The 15,316-nt window shown below is 36.6% G+C and overlaps 1 protein-coding gene, 1 long non-coding RNA gene and 2 pseudogenes across 3 annotated transcripts; all 4 read left to right on the top strand.

Annotated features, from left to right (window-relative positions):
- The first annotated feature begins 797 nt into the window (after positions 1-797).
- Positions 798-5,426, top strand: LOC147537152 (uncharacterized). Of its 2 annotated transcripts, XM_086643851.1 has the most exons (5): positions 803-1,169; positions 2,179-2,341; positions 3,146-3,294; positions 3,489-3,763; positions 4,103-5,426. In XM_086643851.1, the coding sequence occupies exons 4-5, from the start codon at positions 3,521-3,523 to the stop codon at positions 5,102-5,104; spliced, it is 1,245 nt and encodes a 414-aa protein (XP_086499977.1). In that variant the 5' UTR covers positions 803-1,169; positions 2,179-2,341; positions 3,146-3,294; positions 3,489-3,520; the 3' UTR covers positions 5,105-5,426. The 2 variants fall into 2 exon arrangements, with proteins under 2 accessions (XP_086499975.1, XP_086499977.1); XM_086643849.1 differs by having other exon boundaries at positions 798-1,169; positions 2,179-3,294.
- On the top strand, positions 904-2,268 carry LOC147537153 (uncharacterized; annotated as a pseudogene).
- A 7,500-nt stretch (positions 5,427-12,926) lies between the features above and the next one.
- Positions 12,927-13,046, top strand: LOC147537151 (5S ribosomal RNA; annotated as a pseudogene).
- Positions 13,047-13,662: 616 nt separating this feature from the next.
- On the top strand, positions 13,663-15,096 carry LOC147537150 (uncharacterized). The gene is made up of 2 exons (XR_015225026.1): positions 13,663-13,733; positions 14,745-15,096. It is a non-coding gene; the product is annotated as an uncharacterized LOC147537150 (long non-coding RNA).
- The last annotated feature ends 220 nt before the right edge of the window (positions 15,097-15,316 follow it).

The following is a 15,316-nucleotide window of genomic DNA, read 5'->3' as shown; positions in this document are numbered from 1 at the left end:
ACCACTCTCTTTGTTTTCTCCGACCAGATCGTCGGCCGGAAATTTCGGCGACCTGGTCGGAGAAGACAGAGAGAGTGATGGGGAGAGAGAGAGAGGTGAGGTAGAGAGAGAGGTGAGGTAGAGAGAGAGGTGAGGTAGAGGGTTTTTTATTTTTATTTTGAAACATATTCCCCATAAAATATGTTTCCCCGGAAAATTTTCAAAATTTTGCATATTGCCTTTAAAATTTCACACCCCGGAAACTATTTAGCTTTCCCCAAAGCGCCGGCCTAACAATATTGATCCCATATCCTCTCTTAACGGAGATTCATCAAATAGCAATAATGATTCATGGGAAAAAGATTTAGAAGATGTAATCTGCCGTTTTCTCTAAGCAGAATAAATTATAGATACTGTGCCCTAGAGACTGAGGTGGACTCTTTAATTTTGTTCAATTTATCTCAATGTATTTGCTTTTGTCAAAATAGAGCGACTCCAATGTATAGGGGGCTGGGGCTCCCAATTTGAATTTGGGAGCCCCAGACCCCAGCCCCTTGCCTCCAACCCGGGAGCCCGGGCTGGGGGCTCCCAGTCCCCGAAATATGGCCGTTGGGGGTTCCACACGGAACCCCGGTTATTATTTTATTTTTGCGTTTTTCTTTTTGAAATTATATCTCTCGAATAATATCACATTTTTATTCGTAGTCGAAATTTAAAATCAAAATTTCGCACACATATTTCCACACGCATATTATTTTGATTTGGGAGCCCCGGTTGAGAGCCCATGTTGAAATTGAGAAAAGCTGCGGGACTCCCAAGATTCGGGGCTCCCAAATTTAGAATTTGTTTACTGAGCTAGGTTTTGTAAACATTGGTAGATAGCTCAATTTGGGTACTCAACTTAGGAAATCAATTTCTTTTGTAATGTCTGGCGGAACACCAGTTGGAGGTGGATTAATAAGACAGAGAGACACAGTCAAGGGTATACTCCTGGTGGAGATGATCTTGAAGATGATGATTGATGCATGCTCAATAACATCAAGGTCAAATACTTCAATGCCCAGGGCTAAGACTTGGATTGAGGTTTTAGAGAATGTTCTTTGGATTGCTTCTGCAATATTCATCCTTTATTTCGGTGATTGTGACTCCAATTTCATTTACCTCTTGTGGAAAGATGGTTGAATAAGAAGGTAAAATTATTTATGACCTTTTCCTTTTGATTATAGTTCATATTTCCTGGTTTTTTTTTTTTTGAATTGGTAAGCGTGTGCCTCGAACCCTTGACCTCTAAGTTGGAAGACTTACCTCTTACCACTTGAGCCAAGGGTTGTTGGCATATTTCCTGGTTTTTGTTTTGTCTTGTTTTTCGATTGAAGTTTTTCTTAGTATTTTAAAGCATTTCATTACATAATCGTATAGTACGAAAGTTGGTATATTGGGGTGTCACAGGTAGAGAAGTGATGGAACATATTGTTGCCTTAATTGTATGTTATGAACACTTATTAACTAGTGAGATAAGCAAAGAGGGAGGGAAGGGAAAAAATGGGATAATTTTGAATTTCTAGGGGTGCTCCAAACTTGTCATGTCGAACGATTATTCCCATTGTGAGTAGTATTCAAACTCGTTATCTAAGAAAATAACGGTTTGTTGTGATTTCATTGTGTGAAAGGCCAATGATATAGTAACATTTTTAGTTCTCCATCTTCATTATATCATTTTCTTCTTGTAGGACACCTTTATACTTTGGGATGGTGGGTATTGTTTTAATGTCAGGGATTTTCTTCTTTAAAGGTCTCTTAGCATGGGTGTTAGCAAATCCGAAGGGAAGGGCGAAGTTCTAACTCTATCACTTGCTCCTTTTGTCACCTATCTGCCCTATTTTCCTTGTCACTGTGAGAATCATTATCTCCTTGTGAGTTGTGAACACCTTATCGACTACTATACAAATACCATGATATTATCATCACCCTATTTTCTCTAACCATTACTATCGAAAGCCAAAGTTACCTCGCTCCACGAAAACCCATGGACACATCCCTAATGTTGTTTACATCTCGTGTAGATTCACATTTGCTTTATGGCCAATCTGGAGTTTTCTTGACTTTTCCTCTTATGGTCCTTCCTGGATTCATACTGTTCAATTTTTTTGGCTGTTAAATTTTTTGTTGAGCTAATGACCTACTATTCTATTATTGCAGTTCACACTATTTATGGCTGGCATGGTTATAATTCCCTACTTAACAATCAGAAAGGTCAAGCCAGCAGCTGATATTTTTCGTACAGACTAAGCTCCGTTTGTGCCAGTGGTGAACGGGTGAGCCTCCCTCGGCAAATTCTTTAAGTACGGTTCTTCTAAACCAGGTAATCACAATCATGCCAAATATTTCTTTTTTCAAAATTGCCTTCCTCAACTGGTTTCGATAGGTATATTTGGTTGAGTGCAACTTAGGGATTGTTTTGTGGTATCCATGCACATTAGGATTTTAGGAAGAATTTTTAGCTTTACCAGTTGACTAAATATTTTGTAAATATGATTGATTCGAGAGTGTCTTGGTAAGATCTAAAGCTGCAACTCAATTGACTAAATATTTTGTTAGTCAAGATCGTTTGTTATTCCATATGTCATTTGCTCTGGTTGATAAGCTAGGTATCGATTCATGAAAATATGGTGCCGGATAACCCGATTTTGATTCAATTATGTGCATATCTTGTTGTCCTCAAAACCAATAAAAATGGGTCTTCCATTTGAGGGTAAAATTGGAAAAGAAATATGTGGTAACTCTGTTTTTTAAGTTGTTAAAGGGTGGTTAGCTGGTCAAATTGGGGGTCAAAATAGTGAGCTGGTCACTTCTTTGGGGTAAATCGTAATTAGCCCTTAGTATCTACCTGAAAAATATGACATAAAAAGAGAGCACCAGCAGCCCAAACAGATTTACCTTCTAACTCCATTTCCAACCCAAGAACTTGAAGTTTCTCACCATTTCTTCATTGGATGCAATTTCTATAGTTTTCTCTCTCTAGGGTTTATGATACTTAATTGATATTATTTTCATCACAATTTGATCATTATCAATTGAATATGGAGAAACCATCAGAAGGAAGTAGCAGTATGAGTATTAATGATGATCAAGAATGTAATAAAGCTAATGATGATTTCTGGTCTAGGGCTCCCAGAGGAGCTTACTTTGTACCTACAGATGAAGACCTGATTGAAGGTTATCTGTATAGGAAGGTTAATAATCTTCCATTCCCATCGAATATAGTCAATGAAGCTGATGTCTACTCAGTTTCTCCTGATCAGTTGATTTCAACAGGTTATTATGCTTCTCTCTCTCTTTCTCTCTTCTTTTTATTTTTGGTAATTGAGTAATTCAGGACCTAATTACTGACAATCAAGAAGATAATCAAGAAGATAATCAGGAAGATAATCAAGAAGACAATCTTTGTTTTTTAAATTAATAAATTTTGTTAAGAGACAGAGGATAATGCTATAATATATTGGTTGTAGGTAATTACAAGCAATATGAAGGCCGTTCAGAGATGTATTTCTTTACATCGAGAGAAAGAAAATATCTGAAAGGAAATAGGCCAAGAAGAGATGCTGGGGATGGTCGGTGGGTCGCTAGTGGATCAAAAAAGATCATACAATGTGGAAATGGCACCGAAATTGGTTGCAAGAAAGTTCTAGTTTTTCACAGTGGAAAAGATCGACATAATAAGACTGATTGGGTCATGCATGAATATGAACTCTCTCAGAAAGATGTCAAGAATGACGAGGCCAAGGTACATATTTTAATCTCTAGCTATTATTATTACTTCTAAGTTACATGAATTTGGAGCAAAGATTCATTTTTGTTTATATAAACCATGCAATTGGGTTAGGCTATTGAGGCTTTGCTTTGCATAAAACTCTCTCTAAATCACGCTCGATCCCGTACCCTGCCGGGATTCAGCTGGGGTAGTGGTTGAGCATAAGATCATTTTCCAAAATAATTGTCTACATGTCCCTTCTCCAACCTATTTGGGCTATTTTACAAGTTTAAAACTTAGATTATAAAATTTAGGTTTGGGGTTTCATTTATTTGAAATCTGACTCATGTATATTCTTAATTTCTGATGCAGTTTGAAAGAATTGTTCTCTGTAAGATTTATCAGAATAAGAAACCTGATAATGCTGAAGCTGCCGATGAAGATGAAGAACCAGTAGTGGAGAAACTGAATCATCCATTAATGGAGGTTGAAGCTCAGATGAACGTCCCTGCCCAAGATCCCATGAATCTGAATAATCCAGAGAATGTCGAGATTCCATTGAACAATAATGTTGCTTCTGCTCCGATGTATGTTGAGTACTCGGTGGACAACTTTGCATCTGCAGCTTCAAATGGGATGAACTTCAACAATCCGGTGACAAATGTATCTCCAAATCCGATGGAGTTGGACAATCGGGTGACAAATGTAGATTTAACTCTTGGGATGACAAGTCCAGCTCCAAATCTGCTGAACTTGAACAATCCGCCTCCGGTGACAAATGCAGCTTTAAATCAACGGATGACAAGTGCATCTCCAAATCCGATGGAGTTGGACAATTGGGGGAAAAATGTAGATTTAACTCTTCGGGTGACAAGTGCAGCTCCAAATCGGCTGAACTTGAACAATCCGCCTCCGGCGACAATTGCAACTTTAAATCAACGGATGACAAGTGCAGCTCCAAATCCGACGAAGTTGGACAATCAGGTGAAAATTGCAGCTTTTATTCTTCGGATGACAAGTGAAGCTCCAACTCCGATGGACTTGAAGAATCCGCCTCCGGTGACAATTGCAGCTCCAAATCCGATGAAGTTGGACAATCAGGTGAAAAATGCAGCTTTAAATCTTCAGATGACAAGTGCAGCTCCAAATCCGATGAACTTGAACAATCAGGTGACAAATGCAGCTTTAAATCGTCGGATGACAAGTGCAGCTCCAAATCTGGTGAAGGATAATGTTGCTTCTGATCAGAATTACTTCAACTATGAGGTGAACAATATAACTTCAAGTGAGATGAACTTAGACAATCCAGTGACAAATGCATCGTCAAATCCGGTAAGTATAAGTTCAGATGAATCGAGTGACGATGACGAATGAAGGTCAGAATGATAATAAGCAGGCGACAAATGAGAATGGTTTAAGTTCAGACAACAATCCAGTAAACAATGTGGTGAATGGGATCAATAATAATGATAATAACACTGATGATCCGTTAATGGAGATTCATTAAATAGCAGTGAAGATCTCATCCGTTCTCCTGTCAAAGCAAAAGAAGTTGTAGATACTGTGTCCTAAAAAGGGAGCAAAAGAGACTAAAATCTGAATTGGACTGTTTAATTTTTTTCGATTTGTCTCTCTATATTTGTTTCTGTAAACAGTTTAGTAAGTTGGGTAAATAAAATTACTGATCTTTTGGCTATGATGTTCTCTTTCAAGAATCAACTTCTTCCAAATTCTTCATTAGTGGTTGAAATAAAGCTAAGTTATAGGAATGTAGGAAAGGGAAGTCCCTTAATGGCGATTTCGGAATCAGTAGAAGACAAGAAGAATAAACCTATGTTCAAGAAAAGACTAAAATACTTTAAGAAATTAAGGGTCCTTATGAGAATACCAAAAACAACTACTTCAAGATTCATCAATGGAGGAAAGAAAGATGGGAAGTCCTCTATTGGCAATTTGAAAACTAGTTGTAAGAATTCTATTGAAACCTTTTCTTCTCCTTTTTCTACTGTAGACATTTATATCGAGGGTGGCGAGAGTGATAGAGGATGGTTTAGACTCTTTCAATCCTTACACTTTATTTTACATTCTCTAGAAGGATGGGGTTTTAGTAGACAAACCAAACCCAAAGATAAAGTGAAGGAAGCTACAAAAACTATATTTGCTTGGTGACAATGTTAGCTCTAAGAGACGGCTGACTAAACCCATAGATGCCAAAGAATTGAGTTGCGGAAGCTTTATTAATGCTCAGTAAGAGTAATAATCTTGTTTCGAAAAGTTCCGACTTGCAAAGAAGAAGAAGAAGAAGAAGAAGAGAGGAATGGAAGTGTCTGAACTTCATCCTAAGAAGGCAAAAACTGTAAACAAGAAAAGGTATTCCAACACTAGGTTTTGTAATCAAATAGCTAAGTTGGGTTTTGAGTCTGATGAATTTATGTAGATATATGAAGGTGATGATCACCGACTGGTAAAACTAAACCAATGTTCAATGGTAACTCAAAGTTTATGAGTTAGTATTTAAGAATGCTGTTGAAAGTTATGTTATGCATCATTAGAAAACGCGAACGAATACAAATGCGCGGATCATGAATCAAGTCAGAAGAACCAAAAGAACAAGATTCGTGCTTTAAGTGAGGAAATTCTTTTATGTATAGATGACTAACCTAAGTAGAGTTGTAGAAGATCAATGTCTCTATGCCAGTGCATAACTTGTAATAGCTATTCCCACCCGTGGCCAAGCCATAAACATTTTTGGGTGGGGGAATATTTGTAATAGGCAATAAAAAAAATAAAGTAACTAAATAATTATTTTTATTGATTATAAGATTTTAAATAAATTACACACCTATGTCCTCGACGAGTTTTCATCTTTTGAAACTGCTGCATTATAATTTCGTTATCGATCATATCAGATTAGCACTATGATAAATTATTATTTTTTGTATACTTAGGATTACTTTAAAACCCCTCCTATAAAATAAATAAATTAATACTAATAAATTTTTAAGAGGGAGAGAGAATGAAAGAAAAAATAATTTCATTTTAAATTAAAAACGGTTCAAGCGGATTAAACTAGTGACCAGGAAGAAAACAAAAAAGACTAGGGAAATTTTAAAGGGCCCCATTTTGGTTAAAATGCCCCCTCGTGTGAATTCAGTGCGAGTCCATGTGGATTCACAATATAGACTATTGGAGTGAATTTCGGTGGGCTATGAATGGTCTCTTGAGGATACGGTGGGTTCCAATCCTTGCACTTACAAGAAGAAGAAGAAGAAGAAGAAGAAGAAGAAGAAGAAGGAGAAGAAGAAGGAGAAGAAGAAGGAGAAGAAGAAGGAGAAGAAGAAGGAGAAGAAGAAGGAGAAGAAGAAGGAGAAGAAGAAGGAGAAGAAGAAGGAGAAGAAGAAGGAGAAGAAGAAGGAGAAGAAGAAGGAGAAGAAGAAGGAGGAGGAGCCGAGGAGGAGGAGGAGGAAGAGGAGGGAAGGAGAAAGAGAAGAAGGAGGAGAAGGAGGAGGAGCAGAAGAAAGAGGAGGAGGAGGAGAAGGGAGAAGGAGAAGAAAAAGAAGAAGAAGGAGGAGGAGGAGGAAGAGGAGGAGGAGGAGGAGAAGCTAAAAATTGTTAGTAAAGCAAAGGGAAGTTTGAAGAAACTTAAATAAGAAGAAACTAAAAATTGTTAGTTATTGTTCTTTCCAAACAAGAAACCTAAGCCTGTAAATTTCTCTCTGAACTCTCATTCTCTATACAATTTCTTAAAAACAGACTTAAAAACTTCTGAAAAGAACAAATCCACTTGATGTGTCAAAACTAATTGTGCCCAAATTAGAATTGTAGTTAAATTTGTATTCATGCTCATTGTGACATAAAAATACATCTAGGCACTTATAATTGAGATATGAATACACTAGGTTGCACCAAAAAATCGATTATTTGTATATCCTCAAACCTTTGTTAGGAGTTCGATATAAAAATTGATAATGCAATTTCTAAAAACGTATAATGAATGGACAACAAAACTCTTACATAGATAATAATTATCGAGGTGCTTCTAAAGGCACCGGGCCAAAAGGCTGTTAGCTGCCGGGTTTTATTAACACCAGGCCCAACAGCTAATTTCTCTGTTAGCACCGGCCTCATCTGTAAGCACCCGGCCTCATCTAACTTAACCTTAACCTCCATCTAAATTTCACAATTTGAAAATCAATTTGGAAAAAAGCTTTCATTTTTTCTCTCTCTAAAGCTCAAAACCGAATCTCAAATTTTGCTCTCAATCAGTCCCTTTACTCTCTAAGTGTTGGAATCAACAATCATTTGGTGAAGACAGATAGTGATGAAAGATGAAAATTTTAATTTGCTTTAAAAATCTATCGGACAGACTGGACCAGTCTGAGACCTAAGAGGACCAAACGGATCAGCTGATCCAGGACCTAAGAGGACCAAACGGACCAGCTGATCCGGGACCTAAGAATATCGATGATAGTAGGCCTTTACTTCTTTTAAAAAGATGATATAACATAGTTGAAAGATGAATATCTCACTCGGATTGATGGTTCCGTTTAGTTGAGTGGCCGCCGGTAGGTGTCGATGTGGTTGTCGGAGAATGTCGGTAGTAGTGCACAACCTAGGATTTTATTTTGGAAGAAAAAAGAATTTTGTTTTGGAAGAAGAAGATAAAAGAAGAAAACGGAGGAGGTGAACTTCACCCAAGTTAGTTGACCGGGTGCTTATAGAGAACTCGGGTCAATGGTCATTGACCCGAGTCAACTACAAGGACTCAAACATTAAAATACAAGTTAAGATAAGTATTAGAAAATAAATACACAAGATTAAAAAAAAAGGTTATTTCCCAAATAGCCCCCAACTTTGTGACCAGCTTCCTGCCTAGCCCCCTACTTTATCAAAAATACCCAGATGGCCCCCTTTTTCAGTTGTCGTTATAACTTTGTTAACTAGTCATCACCTCTCTCTCTTCCATCTCATCGTCTCTCTCTGCCACCTCATCTTCTCGCCACCTCATCATCTTCACTGATGAAGGTCGCCAACCGGCCAATTTCCCGGCCGGCAACCTTCAAACATAACAAAAAAAACAAATTCCTTTCTCTCTCTAAAAAATAATAATTTTTTTCTTCTCTCCTCTCTCTCTAAAAATATCTAGGGAGAGGGGAGGTTTGGTTCTAACAGATAAAGATATGTATTTCTAAGTTAATGATTTCAGTTGGGCTATTTAGGGTGTGTTTGATATCTCCCATTTTTATGGAAATAAAAAATTTCCATGGAAATAGGCATTTCCACCGTTTGATACGAAGCGTAATTCCATGGCTTTGATTCCCTAGGGAATCTATTTCCATGAAATAGTCCACTTTTAATTCCTTGCTCCCCCTCGGAATTAGTTTCCGTGGAAAGTAAAAAATCAAATTAAAAATATTTTAATATATTCGGATACTTGAAACCTAATATTTATCTCCATATATGTTCATAATGGTATTTTTACCTATAAAATTTAGCAAATAAATTTTTACGTATACATTGGGCAAATGACATTTTTGTCTTTCTTACCAAATGACATGTTTACAAAGTTGTCAAAATGACATTTTGGATTTTTATAGCCAAAATTACATTCTTACCCTTTTATAATATCAAATTGACACTTTACCCTTATGTTGTGAAGATGACATTTTTACCCTTGTATAATATCAAATTGACATTTTTACCCTTAAATTAGTAAAGTGACACTAGGTTAAACAATTTTACAACATAGGGGTAAAAATATAATTTTGAAAACATAAGGGTAAAAATGTAATTTGGACAACATAAGGATTAAAATGTAATTTTGGCAAAAGTAAAAATATCATTTAGACTACATAAAGAGTAAAGAAAAATTCTTAATTGAATATTATATTCGGAGAAGTTAGTTGTCAACCAAATAACAGAATTCGTAATTCTACGATATAATAAATGACTACCAAACGAAAGAACTCTTATTTCCACGAAGTAAATTTCGTGGAAGACTTTCCATGGAACTCTTGTATTTCCATGGAATTGTTTCCCTGATATCAAACACAACCTTAAAGTCTTGAGCAGGAGGATTCTCCTCAAACTCCATTAAACAAATCTCTATTTTTAAGATAAAGAATGGTAAGGATTTAGTCCGGCTAACGGTTCTCTTGTAAACTGAGTGTTTTTCTAATGGAGAATATTTGGGATTGCATCAACTTTCTTCTTTGTGAATATAATGTTGAAACAATCTCCATCAATAATGTTGAAATAGCCAGGTCTTTAATCTTCTATAAACATTGCACTTTGACTAACCGTTGTATAATAAGGGGAAATTTGGCCCCATACCGCATTTTGAAATGAATCTTAATTTCTACTATTGTATTTCCGTTATCAGCTTTAACGGTAAATTCAATCTTCTAACAGAAACTCCATTGGTTTTCTTCTAATAGAATCCTCATTTTGGGGTTTCGACAACTAAAAGGAACGAAACTTCGTTGGGATTCATTCAAAAACTCGAAAACTTGTGGAACCCCATTGCAGTTACAGAGAAAAGGATGATGATGGCGGTGAGATTGAACAGAGAAAAGTATTGGAGTTTACCAACAGATGGTTGGGCAGATAGACGTGGAGATGATGTGATGGTGGTCGTGGTGGTGATGTGAACAGACCTACACTCTCTCTAGATCTGTTTAGAGAGAGGGGAGAGAAGAAAAAAATTAGTGAGAGAGATGAAGAGGAATTTTTTATTATGTGTGAAAGTTACCCCGGAAAATTGGCCTACCGGCACCCTTCGCCGGTGAAGACGATGAGGTGGTAGATATAGGTGATAAGATGGAGGAGAGAGAGGTGGTGACTAATTAACGGAGTAATAATGGTAATTGAAAAGGGGGTCATCTGGGTATTTTTTATAAAGTAGGGGCTAGACAGGAAATGAAGGATATATTCCCTCGGTCTAAAGGAATGGTATCCTTCTGAAGGAATGTCCTTCGACCAAGATGTCAATGCGTACGATTTGGCGAATAGGGGCTTGATGACCATACATGGAAGATCATCAAATCCGGTCGAATTAGGGGTCGTAATGCTTAGCCAGAAGCCGCTTACGATCGTCGGATAACTTTGGTAACCCGCGACTAACATAGACCTGATCCTACAAGAGTTACACATAAGAGTGATGATTTGAACAGAGAGAATTGACTAGTAAGAGATTGGCAAATAGGTGGATTGAGTCCGTTATTAGCAAGTCCAATTAATTCGAAGGAGTCCGAACACATACACATACATCCTGGCCCGAAAGAGAGGCCCAGAAAGGCCTTAAAGGGGGTCGGCCATGTGATGGCCGACCTAAGCAAGGGGCCGGCCATCTCATGGCCGGTTGGAGCATAAGTGGGTCGGCCAAGGAAGCCCATAAAAGGGCTATGTTGGCCAGCCACACTAAAGAAACCCTAAAAGGGTATTTTGGGAAATACTTTCTAATTAAGTCTTTATGAATCCTAATTTGGGTCAAACACCTATTCTATGGATTCTATATAAGGACAAATTAGACAACCTAAAGGTCAACCAAGGAAAAACCAATTGAAAAGCAATTCAGTGTATATTTCTCAGAGAGAGAGAGAGTTGTCTGAGAGAGAGAAAAGAGTTTCTCTCAACTATCTAGTCAAGAAGAAGGAGTTATTCATCTCAACCTTCAAGAAGGTCCTAGCTGACTCAAAGGAAAGATTTCAAGTCATACACTCGGTGTCTCAAGTAGAGGAGCTACAACTGGAGCTCTTATCTTTAGAACACTGGTCGGGATTTAGTTCGTGGGAAAGTGATTAAGGTAATTATCTTTCCGATTCTAGTTCATTGATATGTTCATATATAGATCCTGGAAACCTAGTGTTAATCATATGATGATTGAGATTCCGCTAACAACATTAGGTTGTATCATAGTTATGTTAGATAGTTACAAAACCCTACAGGAAGTTGGTCACAAAGTTGAGAGTTATTTAGGAAATAACCCAAAAAAGAACAGACAGCTAGCTTCTTCTCCCTTTTCTTCTTATTCTCACCAGTACTACAAGTAAACGACAACCTCCACACCTCGCAGTATTAATTAAAAACAACTTAAAACATATAACAGAAAAAAATCCAAGTTATAACCTCACCAACTCATGCAACATTTCATTTTGCAGGACCTTAACGATTTTAATAAAGAATCACAGTAGAAGAAGATAAACCTCCTCCTCGCACCCCCAAATTTGTGGCAGCTTTGCTTCCGTGACCCAGATTTCGTTGCAACGTCTCTTTTAACTGACCAATTTTTCGTCGTATAATTTCTACGGAACACGAGCATGTCAGTGTGTTATGTTTGTTAAGAACAACGAGTCAATCAGTTTGGATGGTTCCAAAACTCACGTTTTACCTTTGGGCACCTCATGTTGTTTGGATCAGGATCCTTGGTACTAAGATTAAATTAGTATATTCTTGGGGCATCTCTTTGATATCAAAACTATTAAGCCAACAATGTATAGACATCCCTCTTAAAACAATCACGGAGTGTCTGTTACACCTATCAAAGTTCACTCTCTTATGAAATTTGGGTTTTAACCCACTTAATAAATCTTAAATCTAAGCAATTTTAGTTGGCGTTTAAAACCACTTCAAGTCCATGGAAGAGTTTAAACAGAATATTATTGTAAACACAAAGTTTTCTTGATAACTTATAGATTTATTGTCTTTTGTTTTGAAATACTTATATTTATTTCTTTGTATTTATAAGTGCAAAAAGTATCTTACTTTTATATCTCAATCACATATTTATTTTGTTATGTAAATACTTATGGAAATTCTTATTTTTTCAATTAAATTATTGTAACTGTTCTTGTAGCAGTCTAACGAGGAGTTGTACTCTTGATACATAATTGCACTATAAAATTTCGAAGTTTTAAAATAAATTAGTTGTACAAATAATACATTTATGCGTAAATTCTTGCATAATACTGTTTTCTACGATGTCGTTAAAGATATTATGGTCAAACTATTTCGTGATTTAAATATCACGTGTTCCGATTTTTTTTCTATATTACTTTGTTGAACCCCGATCTGAATTTCACACCAAACTCTCAAAATTTCAGCCGCGCCACTTACAATTGTAGATATGTTTAACCAAGACTACATTTCACGGTTTTAAAAGATAACATCAAAATGATGCTAACACGAAGTAGACCCTGGATGCGATCATACCAGCACTAAATCCACCGGATCTCATCAGAACTCCGAAGTTAAGCTTGCTAAGGCGAGAGTAGTACTAGGATGGGTGACTTCCTGGAAAGTCCTCGTGGTGCATCTTTTTTTCTACTTTTCACCTCGTCTCTTGTAGCCCAGTTGGTTGAGATGCTTTGAGTGGTCCCAACATGTCATGGGCTCGAGAATGTTGAAGTTTATAGTACCCAGCATGATGACCAAGTTTATCAACAGAAACCCCAGAATCGACAAGATTAGGAAACTTAAAACGCTTCTCAACTATTTTCTTGGGTGCCACCGATTCATCAACAGATTTAGCATCTTTGGTGAAGATATTAAGTTGTTTCATTAGTTTTTCTGCATGAATTGATGGGAAACTTGCATCTGGTGGAAGACGAAAATCATCTGTTGGAGAAGCAAAAGAAGATAAAAGAGTAAAACAGAGACAGAAAGAAATCACAACTTCATTCACTTTTGTTCTTCTTTTTGTGTTTGTCCTGTGTTTGTCCTGTTTGGGGAAATTTGGCCAAAACTCCCTAAAAAATTAAGACTTTGGTTAAAAAAGATTCATCAAACTTTTTTAGGCTTCACCTCTCTGGTGGCAATTAGGTAATTTTCTATGATAGTGAAAAGACCAACCTAACCTTATTTGGAAAATTGAAAACTCCCTCTTTCCCTATCCCTATCCCATCTTTCACTCTCTAACTAAAAAAAATTGGAAAGACAAATTTCATATCTCTGTCCCGTTTCTTCATAAATTTGGCGTTCTATCTTCTCAATCTTCAAGAACAATGTACGACCTAATTACTCTCAATGCTCAATCTTCTTTATTTTCACTGTAGTTTGTTTTCGATTCATTTATTTCTCTAACCCTAGATATTCACTGTAGTTTGTTTTCATTTATTTTTCTTACCCTAGAACTGTGATTTATCATTTATTTGTCGATTCTTTCGTTAGTTCCAGAAATTTGGTGTTTGTCTTCTTTTTTTTTCTCAATCTTTAAGTTTTCAGTAAGTTAATCTGGGTGTATTTCCTAGCAAAGACCTAGTTTCCATTATGTGTCTTCAAATGGTAATGCAGCAAAGCTGTTTGTTTTAATGTTGGAACTAATGGAAATTTCAAAATTAGTTCATTTGGTGCAAAATCTTCTAACCAGAAAACATATTTTAATAGGTTGGGTAGTACTAGATGTGCTTCTCTTGTTTAGGTGATTTGTTCTCCTAGGGATAAAATTGGGTAGTACTAGATCAGAACATTGAGATGGATCCAGGGTAGAGAAGCGGGTTTATGAAATAATTAGGAGTTATAGGCAGAGAATGATGTTCCTTCTTCAAGGTTTATGTAGTGATAAACCCAACTTGGTTGAGTGGGGTCATATGGGTTGATTCCTTATACTGTTGTCTACTAGAAAACACAACCTTCCCAATTCCCATTGGTGTAGGAATACTTTGATGCAGTTTTAATGGTGACACTTGAGATGGAAAGTTGAATAACATCGGTAGTTCATTTTATTTTGCTATGATTTCATCTTTATTTATTGAAATGTTCCTGATTTCCATTATTAGTTGTTTATGTATAGTATTTATTTGTAATTTGCTTCCCTTTATGTTGTTTATGAAAATGCATAAAGCGACCAAATGTTAAAACGATCAAATGAGCTTGCAAACACTTTGCACTGCCTTGCAAGGCCTTGCAAACACATTGCAGAGCCTTGCAAGCACCTTGTTAAGTTTAATTTATGTTCTATAATATATTTATTTTGTTTATAATCTCTTGACTAATCATAAAATTCTTTGATGGACAGTATGGGCAAAGCGGAAACAAACAAAAAACGAAAGAGATCAAATGCTAAAGCGGTCGTAGAAAGAAAATTATCAATTCGGTCAAGCTTAAATGGATTATGCAACTACATATCCGATTTGAAGGGTTCCATATTTCTCCTTTATGTACACTAAAAAGTTATGTGTGTATTAGCTTGCAAAGTGCTTGCAGAGCCTTGCAAAGTCTTTGCAGAGCCTTGCAAACACTTTGCACTTCCTTGCAAACACTTTGCACTTCCTTGTAAAGTCTTTGTAGAGCCTTTGCGCCTAAGTGGGAAACAATTTGTCTCTTGGATATGAATATTTTGATGAATGAATGAATATTTTTGATAAATATTTCGTTGATTGGTTGGATATGATAATTACATTTTGAACAATTTTTGTGTATTCTTATTTTCATATTGTCTTTACATGTTTTGAATAGAATCCAAACTCCTTGCAGAGCCTTGCAAAGTGCTTGCAGAGCCTTGCAAAGTGCTTGCAGAGCCTTGCAAAGTACTTGCAGAGCCTTGCAAAGTGACTGCAGTGCCTTACAAACACCTTGCAGAGCCTTGCA

The sequence above is a fragment of the Eschscholzia californica genome, unplaced genomic scaffold (assembly GCF_041429995.1).
Source record: "Eschscholzia californica isolate CP2 unplaced genomic scaffold, dmEscCali1.0.p SCAF_5, whole genome shotgun sequence".
In the NCBI taxonomy this organism is placed as follows: domain Eukaryota; kingdom Viridiplantae; phylum Streptophyta; class Magnoliopsida; order Ranunculales; family Papaveraceae; genus Eschscholzia; species Eschscholzia californica.
The sequence above is the reverse complement of the archived record's forward strand: the minus strand, read 5'-3'. Positions and strand labels throughout refer to the sequence as shown.

Excerpts from the sequence above, each read along its gene's own strand:
- LOC147537152 (XM_086643849.1), top strand. The coding sequence starts at position 3,060 with ATGGAGAAACCATCAGAAGGAAGTAGCAGTATGAGTATTAATGATGAT. Across the intron at positions 3,295-3,488 it reads TGATCAGTTGATTTCAACAG|GTAATTACAAGCAATATGAA; the intron begins GTTATTATGCTT and ends TATTGGTTGTAG. Across the intron at positions 3,764-4,102 it reads TCAAGAATGACGAGGCCAAG|TTTGAAAGAATTGTTCTCTG; the intron begins GTACATATTTTA and ends TTTCTGATGCAG.